The 19,824-nt window shown below is 41.7% G+C and overlaps 1 protein-coding gene across 1 annotated transcript in view; it reads left to right on the forward strand.

Annotated features, from left to right (window-relative positions):
• The window catches only part of TMOD2 (tropomodulin 2), a 32,876-nt gene extending 13,489 nt beyond the window's left edge, over nucleotides 1–19,387 (forward strand). Inside the window, exons 4-10 of the mRNA XM_038147134.1 lie at nucleotides 10,137–10,259; nucleotides 11,328–11,414; nucleotides 14,063–14,193; nucleotides 14,801–14,908; nucleotides 15,175–15,318; nucleotides 15,639–15,783; nucleotides 17,870–19,387. Of these exons, the coding sequence (XP_038003062.1) occupies nucleotides 10,137–10,259; nucleotides 11,328–11,414; nucleotides 14,063–14,193; nucleotides 14,801–14,908; nucleotides 15,175–15,318; nucleotides 15,639–15,783; nucleotides 17,870–17,904 (773 nt within the window). The 3' untranslated portion in view covers nucleotides 17,905–19,387. The remainder of the gene's footprint in view (nucleotides 1–10,136; nucleotides 10,260–11,327; nucleotides 11,415–14,062; nucleotides 14,194–14,800; nucleotides 14,909–15,174; nucleotides 15,319–15,638; nucleotides 15,784–17,869) is intronic.
• The last annotated feature ends 437 nt before the right edge of the window (nucleotides 19,388–19,824 follow it).

The raw sequence follows: 19,824 nt of genomic DNA on the forward strand, positions 1-19,824 counted from the left end.
CTTGCAGGCCCCTAGGTATTTATGCCAACACCTTCATTTATGTCACCTCTCACCTTACTGATATTTACAGACTTAAGATTATGACTTTGCAGTTTTCACTGTAGTTATATCTGAGATCTCCAAATAAGCCTGAAACATCAGTGCACAAAACCCAGCAGTGTACAGAATGGTATATACCCACAGGACTGGCCCTTGATCTGTACAAAATGAGTCCCTGTATTGTCCCTGACAGTGGCACTCTATGGACTGGGCTGTTTATTCCATTTCAGTTTTCTTTTGATGAAGCTGAAGCAACATTATTCTTACATTTGCTTCCAGATGCCCTTAAAATGCTTATTAGTTCTGCTTATTAGTTCCTGGTGTCTCTGGTGTGAAAATACCACTGCTTTGCAAACACAACCAACCACACATTTCACTTCCCCCTGAGCACAGAGTGAATGCAGCCCTTCTAGCATTTAAAGCTGTTCTTAGTTTGCCTTTTGATTCACTGTGTTCATTTACTTCAAAATTACAATTTCAAGAATTATTACACTTATGAGGTAATGACAGCATCTTAAGCTACAGGAATTATTCCCTTAATTTCCTCTTTGTACAATACAAATTCATGACCAAATCCTCATTATCAGCTTCAGCAGATTAAGTCGAATGAAAACAACCACGTGTTCTGTGATTTCTGCAGTCATTTTACAATTATAATCTAAACACACAGAATTATACTACATTTTCTTTGAAGTCAGAGGCCAAATGCTATGAAAATACCCTTTGTTTCTTTGCTGGTTAGAAATAACTGAATTAATCTGATATCTGATAAGGTCCAGTACCTTGGCAATTGAGAACTGATGGGCTGCAGTGTCATTTTTGTGCTGCTTTAAGGGAACTGACTTTGAGAACAAAGTTGTTTATTTTGAGCTTGGCATGTCCTGAATTGGTACTGGAGTGTGAGTCCTGCTGCCCCTCTGTGGCTTGGCAGGAGGTGTCCTACAGAAACACCACCAGACTTCCAGCACTGCAGAAGCTGAGCCTTATAGAACATATAACTGAAATCTGCATCTGCCAAATGCACTGGAATCCTCCCATGGGTTCTATGATAAACCTGCTAATTGGCTGCTAATTGGTAAAACGTGATGAATGTTCTACAAAGTCCACGTGTGGCTATTCCTGGATCTTAGAATCTATGCTTGTAACTGCAGTCTGACTCATTTTGACACTTTCAATTAAAAAAAAACCAACAAAACAGGATGGCTGTATTAAAATATCAATTACTTGATTTACACTTATAAGAAGATATTTCCCATGCAAGGAAATCAAGCAATCCTGAAAGACATTTTCAAATCTGATACTGCATGCTAGATGCTTTAATTGGAGAATAATTAGTATTCTTCCAAAGCTCAGTAATTAGTTCAGGAAAGAGAATTTAAATTTCTAAAACGTGTCCTCAGAAGAATTCTAAAGAAGGATATCTCTTGAGGAAAATCTTATTTCTCACCTTCTGCATGTTGATGGTCTCTAAGATGTATTTACAGATTGGTAAATATTTATATGATTATATTATATAGATTTCTGTGAAATTATTCCTTTATACTCTAAATGCACTGTAATGTAGCCGTTCTGTAAATAATTCCAAATTAATTTGAGGCTATTTCTGCTAGTTAAAAATGAAATTCTCAAGCAGCTCTAAAATGCATCCAGTTGTGTATATTTGGGAGGAATTGATGCCAATTCGCCATTTGGTATTTAGGACCTAAGAATATTTGTCTGTCAGTAGGATTAGAGTGTGTCAAGTGTTGTTTGAACTTTTGTCAGTGTTTTGTACTATGATAATTGTCTGCCACTGGGAAAGCATTTATTTTTTCAAGTTTAGGAAGTGGGATGCTTCTACTAAATGTAAAGTGACATTTCTACCAGTTCTTACAGTTATCATACAAAGCTAAAACTTGGAAATTCACTGATGGGCTGAAAAGAAGGTGGCATTTAAAATACCCTCCTTCCAGACCAGTCTGTGGTACATGATGATTTTTTATCTACTGTTACTTTTTATCAACTGTGATGACTTTTTACCTACTCTTTTTTTGTTGTTAATGTTTTATTAGAGAGTTCTTGACCAAGAAGTAACACCAAGCAGCTGCTGAAGGACAAAAACTCAGTTGCCTATGTTGGTCTCTATATGCTGAGCAACCATAAGGTTTTGATTGTCCTAGAAAACAAGCTAAACCAAATTCCAGAGCTGACAGGGATATGCAGAATGGTTAAAACACAGGAAGTGTTAAATATGAGCCCAAGACTGGAGGGGGCTGGTTATGCAGGGAATTGCCTTGTTTTTGATTGTAATTGTGGTTTCAAGAGGTTGGAGATGTTTGGCAAAAACAATCAAACATATGGAATGCATTAGGGTTTTGGACCTCTGCCACATTGCAGCTTGGTGATGTACTTCATTAATTGCTGTACAAGAAGGATTTAAGGCTGTATGGGGTGGATCTCAGATTTCAGTGGACACCCAAGGTTTGCCCGAACCAGGGCTGAAATGGTCACAGGCTCACACCCAAAGCTGGCCACTGAGAAATGTTTTCAGACTGCTTTACCCACATCCTCCCTAATGCAAGTCAGGGCTGGGTACTTCATTTGACTGCCCCGTTGTGTGGTTTGACATGATCTGGTGGCTTTCAGGAGCTCTTGTGCAACACAGATGTCTGTTAGCAATGAGCAGTGGAGGCAAAGAGTAAGGGCTGATAATCGGGGCCATGGTGATGGGCAGTTCATAAGTGTTAATTTTGTGTATTTTGGATTTGCTCCTACTTGGGATAGATGCTCTAGAATTCCTTGCATAGAACCTGACGGGCTGTGGAAGTTACTTAGGGTTGTACTTAAGTACAGTTGACCCACTGTACTTGACACATATAGCTGGGACAGGTGGCTATCAGACTTCCATCACTGCAGTATCATTTTCAAGTTCGTGAATGACCCGGGAATAAAAAGAAAAGGTGGGGAACATGAGGGGCAGTGCAGACACAAAGTATTCCAGAGCTCTGTCAGTGCTGTTTTCTCTGCAGTCTGTACCTCAGTCTGACCTCAGTTAAGAGCTGAGCCCTGCTGTGGTATGGACATCAACTGGTAACAGCATTTCTGCTTCTGCTTTGTTGCAGGGGTTCTCTGAACTGTATGGCACTAATGAAACACAATTTTTAAAAGTTCTTCTGCTGTGAAATGTCATTAGCTATGAAAGGTTGCTTTAAGGATTGCTGTTTCAACCCTTCACCACTGTCCCCGTTTTCTACACGGTCTCCTGTTCCTTGCCAAACCATTTCATTTTGGATCCGATCCAGTTCTCATCAAAGTCATGGAAAAACTCCAGTGGATTGGGCTATTATTATTTGTGGCTGGAAAGGGAAGGGGAACATGCTCATATGTGAATAAATACTAACATTTTCAGCAGATTGATAAAAGGGAAAGGGAAGAAAGTACCAGAGAACTTTTGGCCAAACCAGTGTTTTCGGTTGCTCTGGCAGAGACCATCTATGTTGCATGTGGTGCTGTGCCAAGCAGAGTATCAATACACTGCCCCAGTAATAAGGACAGTCGTTTTCAGAAGGTCAGAGTATTAGAGTAGATGCTAATGAGTTCCAATTCCACTGTGTCTGACAGACTGCTTTCAAAAGTTAGGGTTTAATATAGAGACACAGTATCTTTCTTGGACTGACATGGCAGTCGTTTCACCCCCAATGCCTAAATGGTTTGTTTAAATTTTTGCCACCTTTTTCCTATTCTTTAGGGCTTAAATTTAGAACTGATGTTTGTCTCTTAAGGCATTGAAAGCGTTGCAGTTGCTGACAGTAATGCCTCTGGCCAGTGCCTTTCACTGCTTGCTTTTCTAAGACTCTCTTTTAGTCGCTCATGACTTTGCCAAACTTGCACAGTTCACAGTGAAATTTCCCATGCTGAGAGGCTGCCTCAAGTTGAATTTTTGGAAAGTGTCAGCAAAAAGGACTTAGCTGCTTCCAAGAACAAGATTAGGAGAAAACACATTGTTTTATCCATCGAGAGTAAGTTTTTCCAGCTGTTTTTTTTTTTTATGACCTGCAGTGCCTCCCTGCTTTGAAGAGAAGACTTGAAATGCAATCCCCAGGGAAATATACTCAAGTCTGGCATCCTCAAAATATTGTGCTTTCTTGTACATGCAGTTTGTTGCAGCATTCTTCAAGCATTGCCCCTGCAGTGAGTGCTGCTCAGAGCAGCTCATGTGGCAGCACAGCAGTGCCCAGAGGGACCTGGCATGGCTGAGCTCTCAGGATGCTCTTGAAATTCCTCATCTGAGAGGCCCCTGTCACACCAGCACCAAGGGCAGGGAGACTCCATCCTGCTCTGACAGAGCTCCCCTCCCCTTGTAAGGGCACTGTAAAGTAGAAAAAAGAGTACAGAGCCAGCAGAGAGGCTGGGGCAGAGAGGTGGGGTGGGAGGTTTGAGAAGCTGTATGATTATTCCAGGATGAAGGGTTAGATGGGGCAGAGAGGTGGAGTGGGAGGTTTGAGAAGCTGTATGATTATTCCAGGATGAAGGGTTAGATGGGGCAGCTCTGGGGAAAGGAGCTGTAGAGAAGAGCAGTGGTAAGGAAGGGAGGACAGAAGAAAGGGAGGTGGTGGGAAGGGTCAGGACTCAAAGATTTTCAAAACCTCGAGACACAGGGGATGGGGAAGGTACAGGGGGCAATGAGGGAAGGAAAAGAGGAGAAAAATGTGTTGGGTGGGTGAAAAGAGGCCAGAAAGGAACACAGCTAGTGTGGTATTCAGCTCTGCCCACATTTCAAAGGTCTTTGATGTCCAGGAGGACCTGAAGTGCAGTGGCACAGTTTGAGTTTCTTCCTCTAGCACCATTCCACATCAGATATAAGAGCTTTCTGCTCACTTGGTGGAGTGTGTAATCCAGGAGGTAATGCAGAGGACTGCCCTAGGGCTGCATCCTAATTTGTGATTATCCATGTGAGGGTCTGAACAAATTCTGGGCTTCCTTCTGTTTTAAAAAAGTACAGGTTGGCTTTTGTTTGTTTTTGTTTGAGCAAGCATGCTTTCCAGGAGAGTTCTTTGAAGGGTATTGCTGCAGTGGCAGGATCACAGCATGCTGGTCAAAGTCAAGGATACTGGTGCAACTTATGTTCACTTTTATGTTTATGCACAATAGATTTAACAACTTTGGAATGCTTATCTTTGCAGCCTTCCTATTCCATTGTCATAATTTTTAAGGCATAGAATATGCTGACACTAATCCAAGAGCAACAGAACAACAACAATTATGATACTGCATTTTTATCACTCATGGCGTTCAGCTTCACGCTTACTTGAACTTGGCGTGTTTTCTTCATAATACAAATTTATCCTTGGTAAGAACTTATTTAGCTCCATTTTTATAGAATATTTGTAGGGAGGTGTTTAAGAAAGCATCAGCAAAAAAGAATAGTGTGAAATGAAAAAAGTGAATCAGGTGCCTGTGATTTATGCAAGGCAGATTTCCAGGATTATTGACTTTCACTCCCAAGGTCAGTGTAGCATTCTGTAATTGAGAACAAACAGGCACTCACTGTACTCAGTGATTCATTGAGAAGTCAGAAGTAGTAAGTGTAACCAGGTATTTTCTTGAAAAGACAATAATCTGAGCTACACTATAAAGGAGAAGAAAGTACATTATTGTCTTAGAATTATGGCAGAAAATGCATTTGTATTATAAAATCAGGTAAATATCCCTAAAAATTTTCATGTTAAATAAAAGGAGATTTTTTTTTTTTCAGCTAATATGAGTGGGCTTATTTCCCATTGCTCTGTGTTTTACTGAGTTTTGGCTTTTATAGTTTTCACTTTGTACAAGATGGCAATAAATACCAAGTGTATACTAAATATAAATAAATACTGAAATAAAAATGGTGGCAATTTATATTTATTCATAAAAGTCAAATGACATAAGAAGGAAGGAATAGGGGAGGCACACCAGAAATGCTGCTCCAAATGCTGCAAACTACAAACAAAGGTGAAATCCTCAAAATGTTTTTAGATTGGTCTTACTGCTAAAATCCTACCAACTGGACTATTGAAATTCTTTTTTTCCCCCTCTCCTTATATAACAATAAATAAAAAACTCACTTCAGGAAAATATACTTGAAGCAGTTCCCTGCTCATTTAATGAATCCTCCCATAGATGTGCATATGGTAGTTCATTATTACTGTATAAGAAGGTGGAGATCTCATTTCCTTGCTTTACTCTGACATTGCTTTAATGGGGGCATTTGCACAAGGCAGGACAAGAGACCTGGCTGAACCAAGTGGCAAAATGAGATCTATGGCTTCATGACCGTTCCCAGTGAATTTCTTTTTTTTATAGTGAATGCTTTCCTTTTACCTTGGTGCACATTTCTGTGTCTCTCTGTAGCGCTTTCCTCTGAATCCTCTTCCCTCTGGCTGTCAATGGATTTTGTTTCCCATAGTCTCTTTTGAGGAAAACCATATCCTATTTCAGTCTCGAGAGAAGTCTTGTTTTTGCAGCGGGTGAAAAGGAGTAGGTCTGCTGTAAAACTGAGCCAAGACAAAACTCTGCTCACTGCACTCACACTCAGCAAGTCCCTGGCTTGTAATCAGCCATCACCCAGGTCACCCCGGACACTTTTGGCCCAGTTTGGCCAAAAGAAGGGGAGAATTGCAGTGATGCACACTGAAAAATTCACACTGAAAGAAAGCACTTGGGATTCCACACACTTTGAGTTTTATATGCTTGTGTAAAAATAAAATTATATTTTACTTCAATTGAACTTTGGTTGCAGTTAAACGAAAAATATATTGTTCTTATAGAGAAGTGTGGTTATTTTTGTCTTGTTAACAACAAAGTAGCTCAAGTTATGTATAAACAGAACTCTTGTCACTGTGTTTTTCAGTGGTAGAAAGTTAAGCTATTACTATTAAGACTTAGCACAGAACATTAGCATATTCTGGAGGCAAAATATAACACAGTCAACATTAATTATACCACATAGAATAAAGTAATAATAAAGTACCTTCTAAAACACAGTGTGAATATAAAGAAGACCAAGAGCAGCAGCCTTTCTTCATAAATCTCACTTTATAATAATAAAATGTCACTATTCCTCCAAGGCTTCTTCCAAGTAATAAATTTTAAGTTGGAGCATTGAATCAAGGAAGCCACAATCCATATTTTATTTTGTCAGTGAATTCCATGATGCACTGGATAATGAATTCACAATGTACAGATGTGGGACTAGGAAACACCTCCTGAATCTTTAAACTCTGTCCTTAAATAATGAAGGAAAACTGGTTGACAGCTGTCTATAAACAGACACACAGTTTTGCAGTTGGTGGACAGGTAATAAATTCCTAATAACATGCTAAATACAGGAGTTTTTCTAACCTCCATCTGCTGTGCTACAGCATCTCTTCACAGTGCAATGTTCTTATCTAGATAGCAGTAAAAAGAATATTTTTAAACACCACTGGATGCCAGCAAGGCCCACATACATTAAAGATATATATTACTGTCTTTGACTTGACCTTGCCCCTTGAAATATTTCATATAACCAAGAATAGATTTTTTTTTTCTAAAGCATTTGCCGAGAATGCGTTAAATGAAACTGTCATTGGGAATCATATACACATTTAACGAGAGCCAGGCTGGTATCCAAGCATTACATATGCCTGAAACAAATGTTTAAAATTGTATTCCTATATATGTGAACTGTACAGAAAAGGTATGAGCCTCTAGAGGTTTCCATTACCCCTTGATTTCTTGCTATGCAAGGCACTTGACCCTCACATATCCAAAGTCCCTAAAGACCAACTACACCACATATTGTGCCCAGTTTAGTCCAAACTCAAGGTCCTGTGTCCCTTTACAATGCTATGTGTGAAAGCACAGACCTGGATCAGTGTTTGTTAAAAGTGTGACTCAGGTTTGGGCCTGTGAAGAATCACTCACTGCCTGATGGAGATGCTTTGTCTCCCCAGGCTGTGGCCCTGTGGAATTGCTGCTACAGAACAGTGTTATCAGTCTGGATAAAGATTCCCTCAATGTCTCAAACAACCCACTGAAGACTTGAAACTCACATGGAATCACCAGTGATCTGAAAGGAAAACACTTTCTGGACAGTATTGCTCACTATTGATTGTTTACTCAGATATTCTGATTGATTTTTGTTTTCTAGCCTCCAGCACAGTAATGAATTTTTTTCCTTATGTCAAGCTGGCATCAAGTTAAGTCTTGGTCAGTGGTGTCTGGAAGCTGCCATCCAACAGTTCAGCTCAGGTGGCAGCACAGAGAGGGTCTGAAGTCTGCCCACCTGTGCTGCTGTTAAATCTGCAGAGCATGACTGCCCTATCTTTGCAGTGTTTCTTACCCCAGATTTCCACTTGATTTCTTTTTGATGCTGCTGGGATGGCTGTCCTTAATTGCTGTGACCTCGTGCAGTCACAGTTAAAATGGTTCTTACCTTTCACTCACCAAAGGCTTTTATCTTGAAGCCTTTCCTAAAAAGATCACTTACTTAAAGTATCACATGAAAAATAAATCATACCATGATACTGCTTTGACTTTCTGCATAACTTTCTGTCCAATTTTGTACTCAGAAGTGGTTTAGCCTTGGTAGAAATATCTCTAAGGTAAATAATGTGAATCATGTATCAATAAACCTTGCCAATGTTTCAGAAATTTCCATTAAAGTTTTTTTCTGAGCTTACTCAGTGACTTGAGTCATGAAAGCTGACAGCATAAAAATGGCTGTAGACAAACTTGTATAAAAGCTATAAATGAATTGGAAATTACTACATGAAAAAGATACTTTGGACCATAATGGGGAAAAATGAAGCCGCAAAATGATGACAGTGTTGAAAAATCAGAGGCAAAACATTTGTAATTCAATACTGAATATCAGAATTGCATTTATGAATGGTAACAATATGGCTAATAGAGTTAAAATTAAACTATTTTAGAGACATTTCAGAAAGCCACAGGACTGGATGTAATGCTTCAAGCATTATATCCACAGTGTAAAAGCTGCACAAAATGAAAACTTAAAGCTGACAGTGGGCCAAAGCTGCCTGCACCAAAGATCATCATTACAACAGCATTAATTAAAGCCTGCTGGAGAAGTTGTAAGGGACAAGGTGAGGGGAACTATGGGCCAGTGGACAGTAGATCATGGGAATTCCCTCAATGATTGGAGCAATGGCACTGCCTGTTGCCTGGGGGATCCTCCAGTTCTGCACTGACTGTGGGGGCTGCTCAGGAAAGCTGAGTGGGAGAAAAGCCCGGCAGTGCTGGTGACTGATCAGCTCCAGCTCTGATCTGAAGGGCCTCACTCCAAGCATGAGCAGTTACATCACCACAGGGCTGAGGTTAACCATCACAGCAGCCTGAAGGAGCAGTGGAACTTGTTGTTCCTGGATTGATCCTGCCTTTTCCTCATTTCAGCAGACAGGCCAGTGACCTCAGTCCTGGGGGAATATTGCAGGGAAACACGTATCTGCTAACCCAAAGGTATCAGCAGCATACAGAGAGAAAAAAATATTCCAGGAGTCTTTCTTGGGCAACATGTGGTTCAGTTCAGACTTTTCAGGCTGGCACAAATGATCAGGGTAAGGTTATTGATGTGAATGATCATCAGGAGACACAGAGAGAAAATACTCTGGAGGGTTTGGGAATTAAACTGAGTTACTGGAAGAGAACAGGTTTGCTGAGCTTTCAGGATCATGTATGGAAGTTCATGAACTGAAAGATTCTTGCAGTAGGATGGTTTTAACTGCTCCTAGTGCCTCATTTAAATATAAGGATGAAATTTCTGCTAGCTTTTTGTATAGACCTGATTCTGCCTATTTAAGGACACGGGACCTTCAGAAAAATCCCAGCTGGGACTCCTCCTGAGAGCAAATTCCTAAAATAATAATCACCAACACAGAGCAGTAATCTGCACCTTTTATTTTTAGACTTATTAAGATCCTGGTGTGGAGGATAAGATCAAGTAAGAAAGAGAAAAACATGCATGTGATAATATTTCCAAGCAGTTCCACTGTCACAGACCTCTTCCTCTGCTGCCAGGAGGCAAAGAAATTGTTCCAACAATTCATTACTCACTCTGGCTTTTTTCTTTATCTTAGGAAAAATATTTATCCCTAAAGAAAAGCCCGTAGAAACCCGCACAGAAGAGAAGGTGACCCTGGATCCAGAACTAGAAGAGGCCCTGGCCAGTGCTTCCGACACCGAGCTCTATGACCTTGCAGGTTAGAAAACATACAGATATGATCCTCTCACATGTCCAGCTCTTCTCTGGCCAGACCTGCCGCCAGGAGTGCCTCATGATGACCCCTCAAGCCCCTGGTGCTTGTCTGCTGGGTGGCCAAGCCGTGGGCCACACGCTGCCCAGGATGATTGAAGCGTGACTCGACAGCTGCTGCATTTCAGACTTCTCTGCTTAGAGTTGATGTGTCAGGCCAGGGGGGAAGATGAAGCAGCTCATGTGATTTGTGGGAGGGAAGGGTGGACAGGCTGGGGTGCTGGCACTACGATGGAAGTGACTGATCCCACTGGAATACTTTGTTTGTAGCATACTACAGCTCCCTCCTCTCAACTCTGACATCCCAAATAGCCAGATGAACTTGTTACAGCATGCAGTGGATAAAGATCCTAAATACATGAGGAAATTTGGAATCTATCCCCTTGAATGAGAAAATTGGTTGCCGGGTGATTAAACCTGGGTATCTTCACCACTTCTGATTATTTTCCAAGCACATCAATATCGATGTGCTTCCATAAGAAACCCTGGTGGGAATGCCAATGCATTAAGCTCATCACATGTGCAGTGAAATTCTCAGATACACCAAACAATAGAACGTACGAATAATAAGAAATTCAGGATGTGTATTAGGGAAGAAAAGTGATTAGGAGTGTAGCATTGAAACGATTTACCCAAAGAGGTTGTGGGATTTCCACCCCTGGGTGTTTTCAGACTCCAGCAGACAAAGCCACGGCTGACCTCATTAATGCTGGCAGCACTCCTGCCTCAGGGAGAGGCTGGACAAGATGACCCACAGAGGTTCCTTCCAGCTGGCACTTCTGGGATATGCATTCTACATTGACTCGATTGTTCAAAAATCCATATTGAAAGTGTCTGTATCTCCAGAATTGGAGCCCAAAAGACTCTCCCTACAAGCAGGCATGACGCACAGTTAGCATTTTATAAAGGGGGTTTTGTTTGGGGAACTAAACTACGATTTGTAGCAGATACTTTCCTGCAGTCTGTGTTCCTGTCATTAACATTGTATCCTCTTGCTGGTGTTTACGCATTTCAGCTGTTCTTGGAGTGCACAACATGGTCAACAACCCAAAATTTGATGAAGCAGGAGCCCGCGGTAAAGATGGAAAAGGAATCGTGAGAAGTAAGCAAGCAGATTTCTCTTGTGGGCTGCATGTCATCTTTAGGGACTTCTACAGCTGTAGGTGGGGTTTGTTGGTCTAATTTAGTGTAATGTAACTGGACCTAACTTTGATTGATCTAAATAATCATGAAAGGTGACTTTTTAAAAGTAAATACAATCTTAAAATTCATTATAATAACAACAGTAGTACACAAACAGATCATTCCTGAGGAATTTTTTTTTCCTAGAGAGCGGTATCTGGCTCTGCAGAGGTGTTTGAAAGAGTGGGAGTATTTAGAGGCCAAGACATATAAATTTCCATTCCATTTCAGTTTAGGCAGCAGGCAGAAAACAGAGTGAGCAGTAGCTAAGAATGGGCCACAGTTCAGGCCAGGCCATCTTGCCCCAAGTACCTGCATTTACACACCTGAAAAATTACTTGTAACCACTGGGCTCAAATGTGGCAGAATCCCTGTCAGAGTCACATCTGTGACCAGAGTCACCTCGAGCTGCATTCACAGGGAGGCAAAGACTGCCTGGATGTGCTCCTGCCCCAGCCACTCCCTCTGATCTCCCACCTCCACCTGGCTCCTGTGGCAGTGGTGCCTGTTCCGTGGCTCCTTAGGGACACAGGAAATGGAATCATTCTGGAAATCCCCCAAGAGAAACAGCTGCGGTTACTAAAAACAAATCCAGAAATGTTTGCACTAAATAAACAGACCTTTGGTGAATCTGATCTTAGCCCAGCAGCCCACAGGAGGCTGGATGGAGGGACAAATGGGTGCATCTGAATTCCAAGCTTTTCTTGGGAGCTGCCAAGCCTTGATCCAGAGCTTGTCGCCTCCAGGCCCTGGATATCTAGTGGGCTAAACTTTACTTTTTAAGACAAAACTGTGGAATGCCCTTTCCTAGGGAAACAGTACTAAAAAAATGTTTTCTTCTTCTCAAGCCATGAGAACAGCAGCTATCTTTACCAAGGGCTGTCCTTTCCATCTTCCATTGCTAAAAGGGAGGTGGGAAAGTAGACAGGACACCATGTCATTTCATTTTTCTCAGGATAAAGCTGCTCTGCAAGCCTTCCCAGTGGGGCCCTGTGTGAGCTGCCATCTATCTCATAACAGGCAACTGCATGCATTACTAATCCTCCTAGATTTCAGAATATTTTTGTTGTACTAAGTCAAAAAGTCAGCTATGTGAGTCAGCTAAACTATGCTCCAATCACAGACCCACGAACCAGAAAATCACCATCACATCACTGTGTTCTTTGCTCCAAAAGCAATACCTTTCCTTAGCCAAGTGAAGTGCTTCAGTAAAAATTTGCCCATCAATGTGGCAAAATAACACCATGATTAAAGAAACAAGAAAAACTCAGGGAAAGCAACAAGAAGTAGAAAATGAAAATTCCTCCTAACTCTAGACTGAGTACACTGTGATGTCTAACCTAAGGCCAGGGTGCTTGTGTCTCCCCTTCTCCCAGTCTGCCAGGGTGTTGCCACAAGTGCAAAAAATGCTTTGCTTTTTTTGTTTACTTTCTATCCTTGCATCCAAGGTGAATTCTCTATGTAATTTTAAATTCCCAGCTCCCTAGAAAGGCTGAAGTGTTATCAGGGATATGCGAGGTCCCTCAGGGAATTAGTAAAAAAAAGGTTTGGCATCAAAGGAGCAGAGTGAAAACCAGCTCAAGATTTGTCCATGACCATCTCTACTATGAGTTCTAAATAAGATGTGGTTTTCTTTTGGCCCATGATATGGCATGAACTTTTACCCATTGCAATGAACAGCAACGTGTACTACACTGAAACTTGAATACAAGTCTTCAAGACCTCTCCCTGTCTGGAGCATAAAATAAAAGGATTCAAACATACCTGTGGTCAGCAACATATTCCTTTCTTGTTTCTAGTGGCTTGGGCAGTCAGGGTAAATAAATTAATCTCCACAACTGGATGCATGGGAATTAGAAGTGCTAATTGTGTTCTAAGCTATGATTTTTATGCATCTCTGAGAAAGTTTATAGCTCATAGCTTCCAGCACTAAATACCATAGATCCTTGGAACATGACTGCTCAAAGATTTCATAAATCTTGGTGCTGGCAGCAGAATTACTTTTCATGCTTTGATGGTTTTATTATTTTAAAAGTGCAGATGTTGCAATTTTACAAGAGCTAATTGAATTTATAGTAAGGCTGATAGCATCAGCTGAGAGGAGGAAGCTGAGGGGCCTCCTGCTCATGTTGCTTTATGCAGCACAGTCTATTCATAGGTGCAGGGACATTTTCTCAATAATAATAGTGGGCAAGTTCTGAGCACACCTTTTTTTAACAGATATTAGACAAAGTACAAAGCAGCCCTGGCAGTTTATCACATCCCAAACAATAGTCTTCAAAGCTGCTTTGGCTCCAATTAATTGTACAGGGATTTGTATATAAAGGAGGAGTTTGCCTCTGACAATGCTGCCCAGCCTCTCTGACCACAGCCTCCAGTGGCATCTCTGGGTGCACAGGGGGTGCAGAGGGCATGGCAGGCATAAGGGGGATAATACTCCCACTTGCAGGTTTTGTGGCTCTCATAAACCCCTCCTGGACTGCTGCAGTACAAACCTAAATGGAATGGAACAGCCAGGGGGATGGTGCCTGTTCCTCGGCTGACATTTCACGAGATTTTGTGTTGCAGATGTGGTGAAAGGTGAAAAGGTCAAGCCCATCTTTGAGGAGCCACCTAATCCAACCAATGTGGAAGCAAGTTTACAAAGGATAAAAGCAAATGATCCCGGTCTCACAGAAGTTAATCTCAACAACATAAAGGTAGATGCTGTGGTTTTGTCCATGTCATCATAGAAGGATTTATTCAAATACTTCCAAAGCCTGTGTCTTTTATCCTCAAATTCTGTCTCTCTTTACTGTTCAGAAAAAGCAGGACGCTCAGGGAAGGGGTGGGGAAAGGACTGCTGTAGAGGTTCCAAGGTCATCAATTCCTGATACTGAATTAAATGCTGATTAAATGCCCGAGGGGTGACTCCCTTTGGCTGCCTTTCTCAGCAGCTTGTGAAGGAAGATGTCTCATGGGTACTATGTAATCATCACTGGCCAAATTCAATTAGCCCACACAGGCAGGAGGAGGAGGAGGAGCTGGCACGTGGAGACTGAACAACTGGCAGAGGGATAGAAAGTGGCTCAGTGAGGGTCACGTGCTGGCCTTGGCCTGACCCAGTTCTGGGCAGCACTGACATTGCAGCCCAGTGCAGGCACCACCAGCCTCTGGGGGCCACTGTGCCCATTCTGACACACTCCTGAAAGCAGCAGGGGTGTTTCCCTTGCATAGACTGAGCTTGTTCATCAATCAGTTTCATAATAATTAAAATCAGCAGTGTGATTTTCTTTCCTAATTACTGGATTTGTCTTTTCACCCTAGAATATTCCTATTCCAACACTGAAAGAATTTGCAAAAGCTCTGGAAACCAACACACATGTGAAGACATTCAGCCTTGCAGCTACTCGAAGTAATGACCCCGTAGCTATTGTAAGTTTTAACATTACTGGGAAAAAAAACCACAACAAATTTTAAGTAGGTCCATGTCTGCTTTAGGATACATTCTTTATTTTCCCTTGCAGGGATTCCCTATGGCTATGAAAAGTAGAAATATAATATCTTTTGATCTACCTCTTCATTCTTCTAATCATATTTATGTTTTTGCTTGTTGGTACTAAGCTGTGTTTTGCAGATTCCCTGTTATTCCCTGAAACTTTCAAGATGTTATCTCATGTTCCCTCTTTTTGGTCCTTCAGGCATTTGCAGATATGTTGAAAGTGAACAAAACACTGAAGAGTCTGAATGTAGAATCCAACTTCATCACTGGGACAGGGATTTTGGCACTGATTGATGCTCTGAAAAAGAATGAATCCCTAACAGAGATTAAAATTGACAACCAGGTAAAGAGAGACCATTGGGGAAGTTCACTTTTGTTTCTCTTTTGTATGGATTCCCAGAGGGCTCTGCCAGGGGACTCTGGCAGAGTCAAGGCAGCCTCTGTGGCTCATTCTGCAGCTCGTGTCCCCAGTCAGTGCAACCAAAGAGTGGAAAACTTCCCAATAAAACTACTCAAAGCCAAATACAAAACCCAGGGCAAAATCTCCAGGGATGGGATTCTCTTTGTAGTTTGCAGCCCAGTACTTAAATACAGCCAGTTCTCTCTCATATGAAAGCAAATGTTTCCTTTTCTTTTGGGGACACTTCACTACATCACCAACAGAGGCAGCAGCTTGGGACAGCTGTGGAGATGGAGATTGCCAAGATGCTGGAGGAGAACTCCAGGATTCTCAAGTTTGGATATCAGTTCACAAAACAAGGTCCAAGAACCAGGGTAGCAGCAGCTATCACTAAAAACAACGATCTGGGTAAGGTGCCATTACATTTACCCATCATTTCTTTGTGTGAGCCAAGCCCTGACCTTCCCAGCACAGCTGTACATTCAGATGGAATTTTGTACACATCTGTACATTCAGATGGAATTTTGACTACAGCATTCACACTGCTCTGTGTGAGGGGAGGTGCAAAGCTCTTCAGGCTCTAGAGCAGAAAACAGCAAAGATCTTACTGAGATTAGGAGCCACTATTTTTCTCCTGCTCCTTCTGGGAAGGGGAGTTATTTCAGCCTTTTCTATGGGATGTCCAAAATTTCCCACTGCTCTATCAGCTGTTCTGGGCAGTAAATGAGGAGTCAAACCCATCCTGTTTTCTCAGAGGACACAGAAGTCCTGGCTTTGTTGTCCAGCCCATGATGGGCCAGGCCTGCCCAGCCAAGGGAGCAAACCAGACCCTCCTGCTTTTGTGACCAAGGACAGGCAAAGACAATAAAACCCTGCGGGTGTCACCTGAGTGTGACATGCTCTGCCCTCAGTTCACAGAATACAAAGGAGGTGACTGGGCAGAAGAAATTTAGAGTGAGAAGGGGAAAAAAAAGAAATTAAACTTTGTATTTTTAATCAGTTCTGCTTCAGACTGGGGTATCAAACCACGATGTCTTTGTGGGTTTCAGCTTGGGTTTCTCTCTGTGGGAATTAAGATAAAAGTTGAGCTAAAATTTTTTCTTTCATACATACTTTTAGGGGTTTGAAATTTTAATTTTTAGCAATACCTAAGCATTCCAACTATATACTAGTTTTCCTGTCAGTGTGCCAGAAGGGTATCTGAAATATCCCATCTACAAAGAGAGAGAAACCCTTTTTTCCCATTATTTCACCACTTGTCATTAGACTTATGTCCTAATCTTAATTTTCCTGTGTTTGTGTTGTTTGGTTTTGTTCAAGATTTTGTAGGACAGAATTCCTAAAGGAATTCAATAAAATAAATGAGCACAACACTGAAAGCAGACACAAATGACTGATGCTGCACTGCAGGCTTTGGAATAATGCAGTCTCCTTGCCAAAAAGGCATGATGAAAAAAACCTCCTCTTAGTAAAGTAATGAGATGTTTAGCAATATATTGTTGTTATTGACTTTCTGTGGTGAAAATCATTCATTCATCAAGTTCTACTGCTTTGTTCTGTGCTTCAGCCATTCAATATCAGAAACAGGACATGACACTGACATAACACTAAATTTTGTATCACACAGGCAGGAGAACCTCACAAATCTTATCTGGCCAGGTCAGAAAAGACTGAATGCATTTTATTAGAATGTGGAGTAGCAAAAGCTGCCCAACTAAACCTGCCCTATACCGGGTATAATGTATCTTAAGTGCTGTAAAAATTCACACTGCTTGTCAAAATAATCCTGCCCACAACACAAGGTTTACCACTCTGCTTTGCTAAATGGCAACTTCATCGTCTGTGGTTTCCAGTGAAAAAACAGAGTTAATTAACTGATTATCAGATGCAGTCAGAGCATGTGAAGTTTAAACAGGTAATTGAAGGTCCAAAATGATATTTTTTTGCCAATATTAACGGATGTCAGTACTTAAGAATACTTCAAATTATTTTCTAAAAAAATATGACTATTGCTTACCTATAATATACACTGTGCAATTACAGAAGTTATTAATTTTTGATGTCCAAAGTTTAAATAATCCAGAGCACTGCAGACCAGAGCAGACCAGTATCAATTTAGCTGGGACACGGTGTCTTTTAAAAGAACAATAAAGCTGTAATAAAATCTTAATGGAATCACTGGAAGGAAGTGCAGGAAGTGGTGATTTTTTAATCATCTAAAACCTTTAGCTCAGAAAGTGATTTTGGTGGAGAATGTACTGATGTGAACACTTGGTGAAATCCTACAGTCTGCGATACAAAAAATGCAGTTTAGGTCCAATTCTTTTGTTGAGCATTATGGTACATGCTATATATTGATTGTGGTATAATTCTTCTGAGCATTTCCCAGAAGCTCCTCCCTTCTGTGCTGGTTCCTTGCCCTGGGAGGGGGTGTGTGAGAGGAGCTGGTGCTCTCAGGAAGGCAGTAGTGACTCTGTCTCTTGTTCCACCACAGTTCGGAAGAAGCGGGTGGAAGGGGAGCGGCAGTAGCCACAGCACCAGGACACCAGGCAGGACTGGAGGCCACCACCCACTGCAGCCTCAGAGCGCTCACTGCTCACCAGGGAAGGCACTGGAAAACTATTACAATGGGAGTTGCTGATTTCTGTTAATGTCTCCTTTTAACCTTGAAAAGAGAGCCTGCTCATTTTTAATTTTCATGGTTAATTTAATTCTTATGAGAAAGGTTCATAGTTGGTTTGATTTTAATGAAGAAAATGGTTTGCAGTATCTGAAGCCAATATGCAGCATCTTAACTGTGTTACTGAGCATAACATATAGTGACTCTGACCCTTATTTTAGACACTTTTTGATATGTAAACATATGACCTTGTATATGGAAAAGGGATTCTCTGCTGAAAATAGAAATTTTAGGGCCAAGTTCTGCAATGCCTTATGTTTGTGAATAATCCTTACTTATGTGTATAGTCCTGCTGAACTGAATCCTGCAATGGGCTGCTCCCAGGAGTAGAACTAGTGATGCCAGTACAGGTTTGCAGGTTCACGCCTCTGAGCCTCTCTCCTGCAGGGATCTGGGCAGCTGGAAGCACCTTGGAACAGCTCCTGTCACCCTTGCTGGGTGTCCACCTGTCCAGCTCCCAGTGCAGGATCACGCCTAGACGTATAAACATTGTCAAAGCGTACTTGTTTACATACAAGCTTAGGTTAGGTGGATCATTTTGCAATGGTACACTGATGTTTTTTATTCTTACTCCACATTGTATAGTAATATTAGTGCTGCCAATCCTGTAGACATTGAATGTTTTGGGTTTTTTTCCTAGGCCAACAAGTTTTTGTTTGCTACTAGAATGCACAGTTTACAGCTAGTGATCTTAACCTAAACGAGTATTCTGAGCAATATTTGTTTTGCTTTGAGCCATGAGTTTGACTTTTTTTAGTTCTGTATTTATGTATGTTTGTTAGCATTATAGGACTGTTCTCAGGACCTTTTAGATGAAGATTAATTAAATACTTAATCCAGGAGAGCCACTGTGCTACCAGGGAAAGACATTAAAGGGGTAGTTTTGACAGCTACATGACTAACATTTATATGCTGCAGCTGAGGTTTGTCCCTGTATCACAAGGCACATGAGTATTTGTGCCAGTGCTTATCTGAATAAGGGCAGATTTAAGCACATGCACAAATGATTTGCTAAATCATGGCCTTAACTGACATGCTGGACATTACCTTAACTCACGAAGCAGCAGCTAACCCCAGGGCTCAATAGCATTGAAATTTCAGTAAGAATTGAATATGATGATTCATTTTGTGTATTTCACCATCTAAAACTACTCTCTACCACAGTTGTATCACTGCCAACAGCTGACTGACAGCCAGAGGTTCATTTTGGTTCCACGTGTGCATGCTGTGAGAGCCAGGGGACGCTCAGGTCAGATGTCCCCAAGGTCACACACCCCAAGCTTTCAGGAAGCTGCAGAAATGCCCCTGCAGCCAGCGCTGTCACCTGGGGCACCCTGGGGCACCCTGGCCCCTCTGAGACAGGGATGCAGCACTGCTGGCTCGGGCAGTGCTGGACAGCACAGCCACTGCAGGATGCTCCTGAGCCAGCAGGGACTGCTGTGGGGCACTGGGATCAGAGACCTGAGGGGGCTTGGCACAGTCCCTCAGTGATGTTTTCACCTTGCTGAGGTGTGAGCTAACAGGATGAACCCTCCCTCTGTGCCTTTTGTAAGGGAAATGAGAAGGTCCAAGGCAATGCTCTTCCTGTTGGATACTGGTCTTTGTAGTAGGGTCCAAAGTGAATAACACTCACTGAAATCCCACTTAAAATACTTGGCTAAAGTGGTCTGCTGAGCTGGGATATAAAGTGCAGTAGCCACAGTTTACTTCCCTGAGAAGTCTCTACAATTTACTTCCCTCCCAGTCTCTACAATTTCCACTTCTTCCCT

The sequence above is a fragment of the Motacilla alba genome, chromosome 10 (genome assembly GCF_015832195.1).
Source record: "Motacilla alba alba isolate MOTALB_02 chromosome 10, Motacilla_alba_V1.0_pri, whole genome shotgun sequence".
Lineage (NCBI taxonomy): Eukaryota > Metazoa > Chordata > Aves > Passeriformes > Motacillidae > Motacilla > Motacilla alba.